Source organism: Amphibalanus amphitrite, unplaced genomic scaffold, assembly GCF_019059575.1.
Source record: "Amphibalanus amphitrite isolate SeventyFive unplaced genomic scaffold, NRLGWU_Aamphi_draft 000061F_arrow, whole genome shotgun sequence".
NCBI classification, from domain to species: domain Eukaryota; kingdom Metazoa; phylum Arthropoda; class Thecostraca; order Balanomorpha; family Balanidae; genus Amphibalanus; species Amphibalanus amphitrite.
In genome coordinates this window covers 651,938-666,318 of record NW_024881557.1, presented here as the reverse complement: position 1 = coordinate 666,318, position 14,381 = coordinate 651,938, and the positions used below count along the sequence as shown (strand labels likewise).

At 52.0% G+C, this 14,381-nt stretch overlaps 1 protein-coding gene across 1 annotated transcript in view; it reads right to left on the bottom strand.

Annotated features, from left to right (window-relative positions):
• LOC122378560 (vacuolar protein sorting-associated protein 13D-like) overlaps nt 1–12,917 on the bottom strand; it is a 56,454-nt gene extending 43,537 nt beyond the window's left edge. The window contains exons 1-13 of the mRNA XM_043359766.1: nt 12,838–12,917; nt 10,372–10,515; nt 7,945–8,135; nt 7,416–7,598; nt 6,922–7,146; nt 5,827–6,626; nt 3,248–5,594; nt 2,421–3,013; nt 1,988–2,156; nt 1,476–1,614; nt 1,109–1,195; nt 661–883; nt 157–356 (exon numbers count right to left, since the gene is read on the bottom strand). Of these exons, the coding sequence (XP_043215701.1) occupies nt 157–356; nt 661–883; nt 1,109–1,195; nt 1,476–1,614; nt 1,988–2,156; nt 2,421–3,013; nt 3,248–5,594; nt 5,827–6,626; nt 6,922–7,146; nt 7,416–7,598; nt 7,945–8,135; nt 10,372–10,468 (5,254 nt within the window). The 5' untranslated portion in view covers nt 10,469–10,515; nt 12,838–12,917. The remainder of the gene's footprint in view (nt 1–156; nt 357–660; nt 884–1,108; nt 1,196–1,475; nt 1,615–1,987; nt 2,157–2,420; nt 3,014–3,247; nt 5,595–5,826; nt 6,627–6,921; nt 7,147–7,415; nt 7,599–7,944; nt 8,136–10,371; nt 10,516–12,837) is intronic.
• Between the last annotated feature and the right edge of the window lie 1,464 nt (nt 12,918–14,381).

Here is a 14,381-nt window from a genome sequence, read left to right as displayed (position 1 = left end):
GGCAGACAAGGTTACAACCATGGGCTACCTCAGACGAAAGAAACGGTCCAAATTTGACGGTAACCGGGTTTTTGTTGTGTATTCAAGGCTCTGCTAGCCAAACGAAATAACAAATGTCTCCGCTAACTTATTTCAATTATGAATGTTTCAGCTCACCGTATGTGCTGCGCGGTGCGGCCGGCCGCGGCGCCAGGAATCCCCCTCCGTTCAGTCGGTCGGGCAGGCTGCCACACAGAACCTCAGCGGAGGTGGGCGCCGACAGCGATAGGTCATCGTCACAGGAGAGCCCGGCGGCAATATCCGGACACGAGGCAGACAGGAACGGACCCACCGCCGATGGACGGCGCTCGCTCACACTGAAACACGGCGGGGGAGAGCTTCAGGGGACGCCGGCTTACGTTTTGTGCGGTTATGTTTACGACTCAAGGGGACATCTGCAAGTATCGCATGATTCGGTGGAGGTCGCATTGAAATTCACGTGTTTTGCAGGTGCTGGAGACGACTGAGCGAATTTTATTTTGCGATTCACTCATTGTTCTGGTGATACTCCGGTTTACGAGTTGAATGCAGAGCAGATAGTTAGTTTCACTACCCATCCTGATTATTCTGTAGCTCACGTGTTGTGCGAGTGCAGCACGTATTTGCAGTTATACAACTCACGTGTTGTGCGAGTGCAGCAGGTAGCGGTGCGGCGCGTCCGGCAGCTGCAGCAGGTCCTCCATGGTGACACCCTGTAGTGTGACGCTCAGCTCGGTCAGGTCCGGCTGGCGCCGCTCGTAGGCCACCGACAGGTCGCTGAAGGTCAGGGTGACCAGGCCGCACGGCCCGCCGCGGCTCATGTCGCTGCGCAGCTCCATCTCAAACTCAGACAGCTGGAACGAGCCTGGGAGAGAGACGCGGGACGGAGGGGCGCGGTTAGCTGCGGAAAACGGGTCGCTCTGGCTGCATCTGCATTCTGCAAAAGCATAACCGAGCGACAACAGATGACCTTTGAAGTGGAAATATAGCACATCGACTTCACGAAATCTTGCCATGAGCGATTTATGGCTATTCATAGGAAGCAATTCATTTTATCACATGCACAACACGGTCTAACCCTAAGGCATACCATGTATCGGTATTCCATGGCTCTGAGCTGGTGCAGATATCTTCCTCTCCAACGGCTCTTTCCCCGGTTCCTCAGCCGTCACGTCATCTGTTGGACACAAACGAGAAAGACAGGTTAGCCGAGCCTAAAATGATACAAGTCGGAAGGACTATATGAACATATGCACTACCAGGGAAACCTCTTGGGAGAGACCTGCTTGCGTCCGGTGCAAAATATGAAGCAAACATTCAACAGGATGAGCGTGCCAGACATCAATATTGTCGTAAATAAAAAGGAACCACGCAGACTGAGTCACGTACTCTACTGTCTTCCCAGCACTTGACTTTTGACCAAAATCCCCATCACAATTAGTTTCCCACACACATACCTTCCTGCGTCGTCTCCGTCTCCACGTCCCCTGCCCCGGCGGCGCTCGGCACCGTCAGGTTGTTCATGGTGCGCATGATCTGCTCATACTGAGACTTGAGCACCGAGAGACGGACCGGCGTGACAAACTGACCGTCCACCTGGCAGAACACATGATTATATCGTCAGCGTTGGTGACCATGGACTGGGGTTTTAGGCACTCAGACTTAATCGGAGGTCGTCGGCCCCATAATCGGCCCCCTAGTTAGGAGCGAAATGCGCGACGCACCACGATCGCATAATCCCGCCACGTTGATGTTCGTTACACTTCGATTCTGGCCAATTTTCCTTCTACCTAGCCGTAGCACGACACGCAGGCATTACACGACCTCAGCACGCTGATATGAATGAAAAGTGCAAAACACACGGTGTTATTCTGGGCACAATTAGGCTGCCCTTGTCATTATAGATAATGACAAGGGCAGCCTTGTCCGGCTAGATCTAGCCGGACCAGGTCGAAGCCGGGTCACCCACCTGAAGTGTCTGCTGAGCGCGCCCGGCAGCGGTGCCCGTCTGCCCCGGCGGCGGCACCTCCACCGACTGCAGGGTGACCTCCAGAGCGGTGTCGTAGAGGATCGGGTCTCCACACAGACGGGCGTCGTACAGCTGGTCGGCGCGCAACGTGCTGAACGCACGGCCAGGACTGGAGAAGTACGGAGGGAGCGTTAGAAGACATTGCATGTTTTTTTTTTAATACGGTTTATTGTAACAATCTACCATTCACTAATATTTCCTATGTAGGTTGTAATTAATCTACTTCGGAGGAAAATAAACTCGTTAGAAAGCTGCAGTCTCATAAAAAATTCTTAGTGACTCCATAAATTAGAGAAAGCTGTTACAGTTTGACGCGCTTTTTCAGTTATATCCGTTTAAGAAGTCCGCTCATTAGCCGTGCCCCATTACATACCTGAGACTCTTGGTGAGCATCACTTTGTCCAGATCCAGCGAGTAGAGGTTCATATCGGTCACGTGAAGCCGATGTTTGTCCTCCGGCCGGCAGTTGAGCGCGATCCTGCCCAGGTGAGCCACCAGCACACGCGAACTCCCGGCACTCTCCGGTACAACCACAATAGGCGTCTCCAGCACCACACTGAGTTCGATCCCTGCCAGCGACTGCCCGGCTGCCGGCTGAGGGGACGGCTCGCCGCGCCCGGCCGCCGGAGGAGGGCTCAGGGTACTCCGCGCCGCGTCCGAGCCCGTCACCAGCGAGCCGGCGTCACTGACCGAGTCCGACCTGATGTGCACCATCTCCCTGGCCATTTCCGCCGCGGCGGCACCCACCGAGCGCGCCAGCTCCGTCACGTACTGTTTGAACTCGTCCACACAGCCGCCCAGCTCGACCAGGAACGGCGCGCTGTGGGTGTAGCAGACGGAGGCGAGACGCACCTCGAGCTGGGCCGCGCCCTCGGCGCCGGCCGGCCGGCGGGCCGTGAACTGCAGCGCGCGCGGACACTGCTCGCTGTCCCGGTACAGATCGGCGTTCAGACGGCGCAGCAGGTCCTGACGAGACACACGGGGATAATTAGCGCCGAGAATATCAGTACATGTGAAATATTTAATACAACATCGCACAACAGTTAATCCAACCTTTGTATGAAATACAGAAGTTGAAATATTCTCTTCGCATCTTTCCACCAAAATTAAGCAATTAGCACATGCAGAGACTCGCCATTACAAATTACACAAAAGAACGAGAGTTCAATAATACGAACACGACCCGCCATTCGATCTAACCTGCGACTGCTCCACGACGGGGTCGAAGCCGACCGACAGCACACAGGGATGTCGGTGTGCGGCCGGGCTGAGTTCCCGGACCTGGAGACCTCCCAGAGCTCCGCTCACCGCCAGCTGGTCGGACAGGGTGGCCTGGATCCGCGCGCCGCTCACCGTCGCCGTGGCCACCTTACGGCCCGTCAGTCCGAACCGGTCGCTGACGGAGCGCAGTAGTAGTACGTTTAGTTTGTGAAAGTCGAAGGTGAGCTCGGTACGACTGCTGGAGGAGTTTTCTGTCTCTGGCTCGGCTGGCGGCGGCGGGGAGGAGGCACCGCCGGACAGCCAGTCGCCCAGGGGACTAGCGGCGCGACCGTCCGACTCCGCGGGCCGTAAGAGCGGCTTCCCTGCGCTGACAGGGTCCGGCGGAGTGCTGATTCGGTTCAGAAACCCTGCCAGCTCGACAATGGTCTCCTGGTTGGCTATGACGTCCAGCGTGTTGAATCTCATGGAGACGGTACGGAGGGTCTGACTCGGTGTTTGCCCGGGTGTGGGTAGTACGATAGTCACATCCAGCGTAATAAGCGCGTCGTGTGTGTGGCTCAGACCCGGCTCGGGCGCGGCGCCGGCGGCGGGGGCAGCAGCGGCGGTCGGCTGCGGCGGGTCAGCACCTCCCCCTCCCGGGTCGGGCGACACCACCCGCAGACTAGTCGACTGTAGTTTCTGATTGACCGCCTGCGTGAGAGAGACGGGCGAGGTCGAGCGGTCCACACCCGTCGGCGAGGCGGGACTGCACGGACTGCACGGTTCGGAGTCGAGCAGAGAGCCACTCACACTATCCACACCCACACCGCGGTGGCTGGCCACCAGGATTTCGAAATCCGCTCCGTATGTCTGTAGCGCATCCACCAGGAGAAGACTATGCACAGAGAGCGCTAACTGCAGTCGGCGGCGGCGACGCGTCAGCTGACCGCGCGCACCACATACCTGCAGTTCAGCCACGGCGCGGCCGCGCGACTGTACCGCCAGTGACATCTGTCCGGTGGCGAACTGTACCACCAGTAGCCGGGCCGAGTCTGAGGCGGGTTCCGACGGCCCGGCGCCGCCGTCCTCATCCTCCGCCGGCTGCGAGTGATCCCCTCCCGCGCCGTCCTCTTCACCACTCATCTCAGAGAGATCGTCCTCGTCGGCCGTCGGAGAGTCTACCGGCTCTTCCTCATCTAGCAAGAGTCGACTGGCGAGAGTGCGCAGCGCGTGCACCTTCTGTTCGCTGACATGCACCATCAGGTGGCTGAGGTTGCCGTTGATGTGTACCAGCGGCCACTCGGGATCAGCCGCAGCCAAACGACGCCGCTCCAGTTGTAGGGAGATGGTGAACCGGTCCAACACATGCATCGGACTGCTGCCCTTGGCTAACGCCTGACGCCAGTTGTCCCTCACACGACCCACTAGCACTTGTAAGTCGCTGAAGTTGAGAGAAAACTTGTCGTACATTTTCTTCTGGAGTTCGCAGCGCGCTGCCTGAGCTGGTGACATCTCCGGCGCTGTCGCCATCGAGATTGTATCAGTTGACGGTGACTCGGGCACTGCCGACCCCGCTGTCGCACCCGACTCCAGCTCTGTCTCCTGCGGCGTCGAACACGGCGTGCAGAAATCCTCGTCGTCAGCGTCGTCGTCGTCCAGGCCAGCCGCAGCGGCCGCCGCCTGACGTCGAGCCTCTTCCTCCCAAAACATGTCGTTGTGCAGCTTCAGGTGTCCAAAGTCGAGCACGAGCAGGAGGCCAGACGGATCCTGCAGTGTTTCCGGCAGGATGATGTGCGGCGCCGAGATGTTAAACATGACGTCCCACGTCTTCCTGGCGATGTTGTCTCCCTCGACCATCTGCTCCCAGGTCTGCATGAGCTCCTCCCTGGTCTGTCTCTTCAGCGACTCGTACCTGACCCGCGCCGCGTTCTCCAGTCGCGCTAACCGCTCTGCATCAGCGTCCGAGCGTCGGGCCGTGAAGAACTGTCTCATCAGTCGCAGTGCCTCGGGGTTATACACCACATCCAGCGATCGAGACGTGACGTGCAGTTTGTAGTCGGCGCGACTGCCGGGCGGCCGGCGCTCGTAGTGCAGCTCGAACAGGGGCGGCTCGGCGGCCGGCGCCAGTAGACTGCTCAGCCCCGGCAGGCGGCTGAGCTGGCGCAGTGGCGCGGCCGGCGCGGCGCGCGGCTGAGGCGCCACCAGACGCGGGAACGCCGAGCCGGCCGTGGCGTGGTCGTGCAGGTACAGGGCACCCAGAGAGGTCTGCAGCAGGTGAGAGCCGCTGCGGGGCCGCGACTCGGCAGCCACCTCCACCTTCTCGAAGGCCAGGTCGAACAGGGGCCGCCTGCCGAAAGGACAGACGAGGTCAGCCCGGGAAAAACGATGATTGATGTATGATTATGACTGTCACGTTTGACGAAAAATGAGGACAGAACCACAGTAATCACCATGATTGGAGACACTTGAAATAGGAAACAGGTCTAGCAAATGAGTAAACAAATATTCGCGTTCATTAAAGGCAAAAACAACATTTGCCACTGAGAATCATAATAAATTAAAGCGGGTCCGAAGCTTACCTCTCGCCTCCGGCCTCTGCGCGGACCAATTTCATCTCGGCTTGTTTGAGACTGAAGTTGAGCTGGCCGAACACGGCGTCCCGTTTCAGCGCCGAGCTGTTCTCCAGCGTGTCGGCCATCTGATCGAGCGCCGCCTCGAGCTCCGGGCGCTGCCGCTCCGGCTCCTCACCGGCGCCTCCGTACCAGCCGCCCCAGGCCGGGAACCACGACTGCAGCAGGCCGCGGCCGCTGCCGCTGGCGCCGGCCGCCGCCGCGCCCTGCTCGCGCCGCAGCGCCGCCTCGCGCTCCTCCTGCAGCATACACCACTCGCGGAGCGCGGCCAGCGCCTCGAACTCAAACTCTGACTCGCAGCGGAGTTTGAGCGCGCGCTGCTCGGCGGTGAGTGTGGCCGGACAGCGGAGGTGCTCGCGGTAGACTGCAGCATACCGGACGACGAGCGCGGCGCGCTCGCAGGCCGCCTCCCAGGTGCAGTGGCGGCGCCGCCGGCCGATCCGATCCAGGTGGGTCAGGATGGCGAACCGCCACCAGGCGGCGGGCGCCTCGCGCGGCGGCCGGTCGGCGCGGTGGCGCAGACAGCGGCGCCGTCGGTCCAGCACCTCCATACTGCGCGCCCAGCCGACCGCCTGCTGGAACTGCTTGTCTGCCAGGGAGAGCGACAGACGCTCGCACTGGAGGTCCAGCACGTGTCGCGGCCGGGCCCGGGAGCGCAGCGGGCGCTCGGAACAGTCGCGCTTCAGCCGGGCCTGGACGGTCACCGGGGAGAGCAGGAACTCGTGGTGCGCGCCGGCGATCATCACCTCCTGCCGCGGACAGACGGACGGGATTAGTGCGGGAACTGCACGGAAATATACCGAAATATACGACAGGACGGCACCTTCGCTACAGGATGACCAGCATCGACAAAAGAAAACGTCAAGTCCCACTTAACCGCCGTTTCGATATAGATACGCACTAAATCAAGCGTTCAAAATCGACGCATTAAATCGACCTAACAGCAAGTCACACTGACATCGTACTCAAATAAATGTGCTAACATCGTTCTAATATTGTGCTGGCATTTTATTAATATTGTACTAAATTACATCGCCCACTTACGGCCAGTTGTCCGATGGTCATATCCGAATACATCTGCGCCTGCGTGTCCCAGTAGACGTCCAGCTGCTGCAGGTCCAGCAGCTTGAAGCGCATGTTGTCGCGACACTCGGCCACGAAACCGGGCACCCATCGTTCGTCGCAGCTCTGAGCTGTCAGCGCGCCGACTGTGAGACCGACAGCGAAACCGGGCTCCTCGTACCGCACGTGAACGTCGCGGATCTTCAGCTGTGGGGGGGGGGGGGCATAGTGATCAGCTTTACACATGTAGTGATTAGTGACCGGATATACGTATTGAACGAAGCGTCACCAGTCACTTCAGTCTAAACTGACATTCATTTACAATGTCGATGATACCATAAATAGAACAACCACAAAGTAACCAGACTCAGTAGTCACCAGCAGAAGAATTAATCATTATTCTTTAGCGATGCCACTTAGAGCAGAATCAGATATCACATGGACCAGCGCCTTGCAGGCCTGGAGCCGTCCGTTACCTGCAGGTTGGCGACGATGTTTCCGACGATGCTGCTGCCGTAGTTGACCCAGGAGCTGTAGCTGGCCGCGTAGTAGGAGGTCTCCTGTTTGGCCTCGTGTTCGGCGCGCCAGGTGGCCTCGACGGCGTCCAGCTGCCACAGCTGGCGCTGCCGAGCGGCCGCCTCCTCCGCGTCCGCGTCCATCTGGCCGGGACAGAGGGGACACCGTGAGGATGGGAGGCATGTAGGAGGAAAACGATTGACAACCAGGCATCTAATAAGGCCTCAAGGCCTAAGGGAATAAAAAGTTAACGATCTACTAGAGGTCCTTGGGTTTCTTGAAGACAAACTCAGCCCCAGATAATTTCAATTAAATTCTTTTCGCGGATAATGCAAACAAATCCCATATCTGTGTTAGTGTCTTAACGGTCAAGCGTCAACTGTCGGGTGTCAAGTGTTCCACCACCGACATTCATTAAAGTTCTGGAATCGGTGATCCACCGTTCCCTTCTTCTCACGATTCCCTGTCGGCGTCACGCGCGTATCTCACCTCCTCGGGCCGGACGGGTCCCAGTACCACGTACAGCTGCTCGATGGAGATGGACCACGGCTCGCTGCTCAGCCGGCGCACCGGGATCGAGAGACGGATCTTGCCGACGAAGCCGGCCGTCACGCGCACCGGCAGGTCCAGGCTGGAGAGGGCGTCCTTGCGCAGAGGCACGTTCTCCATTTCCACAGCACCTGAAACCGAGACCGGGCGGTTGGAGTTAGCGACACCGGACGGGCAGAGACAGGGTGTGATAGGCTAGCGGTGTAGCGTAACGTTCTACATTTAAAATCACCTGGAATCAAAACCGGGTGGTTACGAGTGTGAGAGATTGGGCAGCTAGAAACGGAGAGACCGGTAAAAGTGCGATATCCGAGGAAAAGGCTATAAAAATCATAGTTTTTTACGAGTATTTTAATAAATAGAACATCCTAAAAATAACTATTGGAAAATACAAAAAAAAAAACGTAAGATAGAATGTGCATATCAAGACATTCAAAATGCACGACGTTACTTTTTTGGAGCCGCGTTTCATTTGATTATAACACTCATTCGCTTCAATTCTCTGTCCCAGCGCGCCAAATTGCTGCCCAGCGGAGGCTCACTCATCATAAGGTCGACGACAAAGAGTGCCACATCTGAACCAATTGCCTGGATGCCCTGTTTTTTCTTTGCGCCGAGCGAACCTCACTGCAGAAGCCCTTGCCTGAATGCTAGGCCCAACGTAAACAGACGACCCAGTCGGCATTATCGCAGTCGACCTTGCCCCCTCTACTCGTCCCTGAACGCGGACAATCGGCGGCGATCCGTCCGGCCTGGCTCGGTACTTTGATGTGTGACAGATTCACATGTGGCACGCCGCCACCGGTCACAGCCAGCCGTCTGCTCAGGGACGCACCCATTCGCCGCGGCAAGGTGCTGGCGTCCGTCCAGACCCAACCTCATCCGTTCAGGCGGTGTGACGGCACGGAGCAAAGGGCGGCGACAGATTCATCCGTGGCGACACGAACGCTCAACACACGTACAGATACGTCGGGAAAGGACAGGCGTTGATTCCTAAGCGATGCAGGGAATGACAGGCCCCGCCACTAAGTAATGGACAGGCACAAGCCACATGACTTCCAATGACCTGTCTTTCTAATAAAAAATCGTGTTTTGGGGCAGATCGCAGCCTGCATCAATATGATAAAATATTTCTCGTCCGCAGAACAAAGGATGAAAGCAGAAAAGGGGAGGGCCAAAGGTTCATTTAATGTCAGATGTAACATGAAAAATTCGCAACGGTCATCCAGGCAAACCATGGTACGTACTGATAGCAGGGATGCGCTTGCAGGTATTGCTGGGATAAACCCGAAAAGCTCGACGCTATACTCGATAAAAAGTCGTGCAAGGCAAGATAGATCAAACTTTGCACTGATGGACCGAAAACAGTTTTTGACGTCGGATTTTTATTCACGCATTTCTACATTTCACGAACGCACCTTAACGTTTGAACCAACCACCCAAATCAGCAAATGACACCAAAAAGTGTCGTGTTCTTTTCGCTGTACCGAGGGACACACTATTAACATTCTCATTCCCAACAGAGCCATCGCACCAGCCGGCAGCCCACCGTACATAGTCGTCATCGGTCGCGCTGTCGGGTCGGGCTCACGATAGAAGTCATGAGTCGCACTGCCATCTCACGATCGATGTCGTGAGTCATGCTGTTGGCCTACGATAGTCGTCGCGAGTCGCACCGTCGACTCAAGAGAGTCGTCGTAAGTCAGACTGTTATCTTACGGCAGTCGTCGGAGGCTCGGAGCCATGCTGTCGGCTCACAATACAAATCGTGAGTCCTGCTGTTGGCTCACAATAGTGTCGGAGCCACGCTGTGAGCTCACGATGGATGTCGTGAGTTATGCTGTCATCCCACAATTGTCGTCGCGAGTTGCAATTGCGGCTCACGACTTTCGTCGTGGTATTGATATCAGCTTATCGTGACTCCCGACACTCGTCGCCAGTCACTCTTGTAGTCGTCGAGAGTCACTATGTCAGCTCATGATAGTCATCCTTGTAAAGTCACTAACTAAGCAGTAAGCAGCACACAGATGACCAATACATAGGGCTAACTAACAAAAGATATCATAAGATATAAATAAGTCTGCAATATATATAACTAGATCAGAGAACAATGGAAAGATACATCAAGTTAACACTTGATGAGAAGTATTTTCATGCCAGCAAGCACAGCTTACCCAATATTAGCTTGAAATTCTTACTTTTTGAGAGAAGCTAAGATCTTGTTAACTTTGAAACATTAAAGTTGGACAATTTAGCAAATAGTAGATCTGCATCAGCCAAAACTCACAATTATCAACAAACTCTGGAGCAGCAACACTATGTGTGGTTCTGCTCCAGAATGTATTTTGCCATGCTACTTTGACTCACCTTGCAGGAGGCCCACAGACAGCTGGTCTGTGTTCAGGTTTTCCAGGTACTGGCCCAAGTAATTGTTGAGCACCCATGCTGCTAGACTTTCCAGCATGGTGGCAGTCAAATGAGACTTACACTCTCCTAAACATCAACATTATCCTGAAATAAAAACAAGGACATTAACTTACCACATAACATAAGCAAATCTGACTAAAATATAGATGTTGATATTGATCTAAGCTTATCAACAAGGAAGAATAACTATTTGGTGATTTCCCCCTTTTGTACCCTTCAAAAACTGAAGAAATTCACAAAACAAAAACTTAAAAAGAAAGAACACATCCTTCTAAGGTTGAAAAATGAGACCACACATTGATGCTTCAAATAGTTTTACACAATACATTTATGACTAACAAGTAACATCCAACCACACATGACATTTAAGTTTAGGAATATATGAACTTTGCTTATAAAAGTCTCTACTCAAAAAAAGTTACAGAACAAAACAATCTAAACTGAACTAACCTTACCTAATAACCTACAACCTACAAACCTACAGTCACAAGTGACCACAACCTACCTGGAATGGTAGTAGTAAAGCAGGCAGCATACTTGTTTTTTTTTTTTTTGCAACCAAGGAGAGATGCTATGGGCTTTTAGGTTGTAGGTTGTAGGTTGTAGGTTGTAGGTTTTAGGTTTCAGGTCATTGTCATAGGCAGGTTTTATGTTTTAGGTTGCAGGTAGGTTTTAGGTTCTAGGTTCTAGGCAAGGTTAGGTCAGCTTTGGTTAGGTTTGGTTCAATTTGGTTTGATTAGAAAGCATCTCTGGGCGTAGCGCCTCTCCTTGGTTGAAAAAACAAGCGTGCTGCCTGCCTTACGACTAACCTGGAATTTGTGTCAATATCTCAAGAACTGGAGTCTAGCAGCTTTTCACAAATGGGTGGCAGCATCTATTGATAATCTATAATTTATAAGATTATCTATCAATTATTATCTAATCTTCCAGGTTGATATATGGTTTGTGACAGCATGGTGTCAATTTTATTCAACGTTGAGCCTAGGGTGCAAAAGGACCACTTCACCACCTATTTTGGTAATTCATAATAGCCACCGGACATAAGAATAACAATGAAAATAAAAAATGGGAACAAATGCTAAAAAAATTCAGAATATATGATGCAGGCATATCCCTGGTCTCAGTCTCCTGTCTCACTCACTGCATGGTAATGCAGGCATAGGCATTGTTAAAAAAAGGAGGTTCCCTTTTTGAATATACACTTTTTGAGCCTTAACCCTCGCATGTGTGCGGCGTTTGCCAGCTTCTAATGTGTAGGGGGGGGGTCGGTTGGACCCCCCCTTGCCGTTTGGCCCCTGATCGAGCTAGAGCTTCGCGGAAAAAAACGAGCGTGTTGCCCGTGACGAGAGGAAGCCGATGATACCCAATTTTAAGGTCCTAGGTCATTGGTTGACCTTCCAGGTCAGGTCAATGACCCAAAGTCGGTAAAATCGGGACCTGTTAGAAAGTCGTAAAGTGTGGCTGCTAAGGGGTTTTTCGGGGTGCTGATCACGAATATCGTGTTAGTTTTGATCACAGATGATGTCTTGAAGCATTTAGACCAGGTCGGGTCAGGTCAGGTCAGGTCAACCAGTAGGCGTCGTGACGGGTATTCGTAATACGTGTCAACCGCCTCTGACAGCTTCGTAACATGTTACGAAGTCACCAAAACTACTTCGTAAATGTTCAAATGGTTGCTAAATTCGAATTCAGCTCCAAAAACTAGCCTAGAAACATGTAAAACTCGAAAAAGTGACCCGAGGTCACCCGAGGTCACCAAAGGTCAATGACCTGACCTGACCTTCAGGTGACCTTGACACACACGGGAGTAACATCAAATCACATGTTTGAACGTTTGAAACCACGAAAAGCTTGCAAACACGCGGCTAGTGCGAGCCGACATACGCGAAATCGCGATTCCGGCCAAACATGGTCTCGGAAAAGAGGTCACAGGTCAAAGGTCATTTGGGTCAGGGTCATGAAATTTTCAGGGTAGGTGTAAAATTGATCAATGCGAGGGTACTGAAAGTTTCGTCGCGATCGGCCGCTTTTTACGCGAGTTATTCGCGAAAAACCATGGGGGGGGGTCCATCCGACCCCACCCCCCCTACACATGCGAGGGTTAAACTTCCTACCAAGAATGCAAAAGGCAGCAATATATTCCAATATTCATCTTTCTTCCAACAAAACAACCTATAAACACACCCGTGACCCACCAACACTACTCTCCACGATAATACACACCCACCCATTTCTCTCCGAATTATCTTCGCTAAATACATTAGTTCAGTTCACATCATTCTAACTATCTTAACCAAATCTAGACACTTCCCTCATTTAGAGTACAGCTTGATGAAAAAAATTCAATTTTGCATTTTTTACATTATAAGCCTATGTAAGCCTATTGCCAAAAAAGGAGCGACTTACCGCATTCACCAAGAAGTAGACGATAAAATTAATACAAATCTTTCAGCCTTTTCGCCTTTGAAGAAGGCAGTGTGAGCTAGTCATAGAGTTCAGTGGCTAGTCCTATGGGCCTGTTCCAGCGCCTCCAGAAGAAATTCTTGACTGGAGGCTCTACCAGAGGTTTTACTGGAGGCGCTGGAACGCAATCTGGAGATTTCTGGAGATTAGCGTCATATATACCAAAAGAATGACGATTGTTCTCTCTTGAAACGCAAAATTTGTTTTCAATTTTAGTTAAACAGATAAATAAAATTATAGCAATGTAATTTTCTTTACATTCAAGTTGTAAAATAATCAGTCAAATGTCCTTTGTTTACATTCGTGATTGTCACATGTGCACCATAATTGTAGACCAGAGCCTCCAGAGAAATTTGGACCTCTCAACTCTCTGGAGGCTACTGGAGGTTTCTGGAGCTTTGGCGAGAGCTTTCTGGAGCTTTCTGGAGGCGCTGGAACGCTCTCTGGAGGATTCTAGAGCTTTCTGGAGCTTTCTGGAGGTTTCTGGAGGCGCTGGAACAGGCCCTAAGTAAGTTTGTAACAAACGCGCAAATTTCACTTCATCATTCGTTTGGATGCGGCTAGTAAATTGTATTATATCAAAATATATATTACTAGTGTATGCCTATTTGAATTTTTGATTGTTTATAAAAATATATAGTGGTTTTATTAAGAACACGTTTCATAAAATTATCAGTTTTTATTAATATTATGGAAATTCAGAAATGATGCAAAAGTGGAATGGAATGAAGATTCCAGATACTCTCTTCAGTGATTTTTAGATTTCACTAGAGTTTTCGCCGCATCTCGAGACAAATTTCTTATCAAAGATTTTTCAAAATGTACATCTGAACGATCTATATTGCCTTAGTATCTTGTTAACTAAAAAACAATTTAATTTTCATGTATATCCATGAAGTGGTGCTAATTATATGCTTTCAACTCTCAATAATATTCAAGAGTCCCTTTCTAGAGACTTTATAATCTAGAGACTTTATAACTAGAGACTCACATAATCTGGAGACTTTGGAAAAAGCCACTAGAGTTGTATCTGGCACAGTGTTGCCGTCCTGGTACTATAGTACCAGATCTGGTACTTTTTCGACCTTTCTGGTACGGAGGTACGCCTGAACGAAATCTGGTACTTTTTCGCCGAAATGCATTTTTTGGCATTTTAATATTTCTTTCAATCTAAGTAAAAAGAAAACACAATTCTTTTATTCAGGAGGGATGGTGTTTCTAACTTTCTCATCATAATGTGTCATGCATCGGATTCGGAATTAGTGATACCTATTCCTGTTGTGTGCAAGTAGAAGTTAACAAGTGGAAAATTCGCGCGCCACGCCGGCTGCCAAGGACGGTCCGCCGGCTGCAGGCTGAGGCAGTTGTGTCCAAGGCAATATAAGAGGTTGTGTCGTGAGTTCGGAATTCACTGGGCCCAAATGCAACGATTTTGATTTGTGCTGGCTCGTAAGCTGAGATGCCAATAACCTTAATAGTTGGGAATT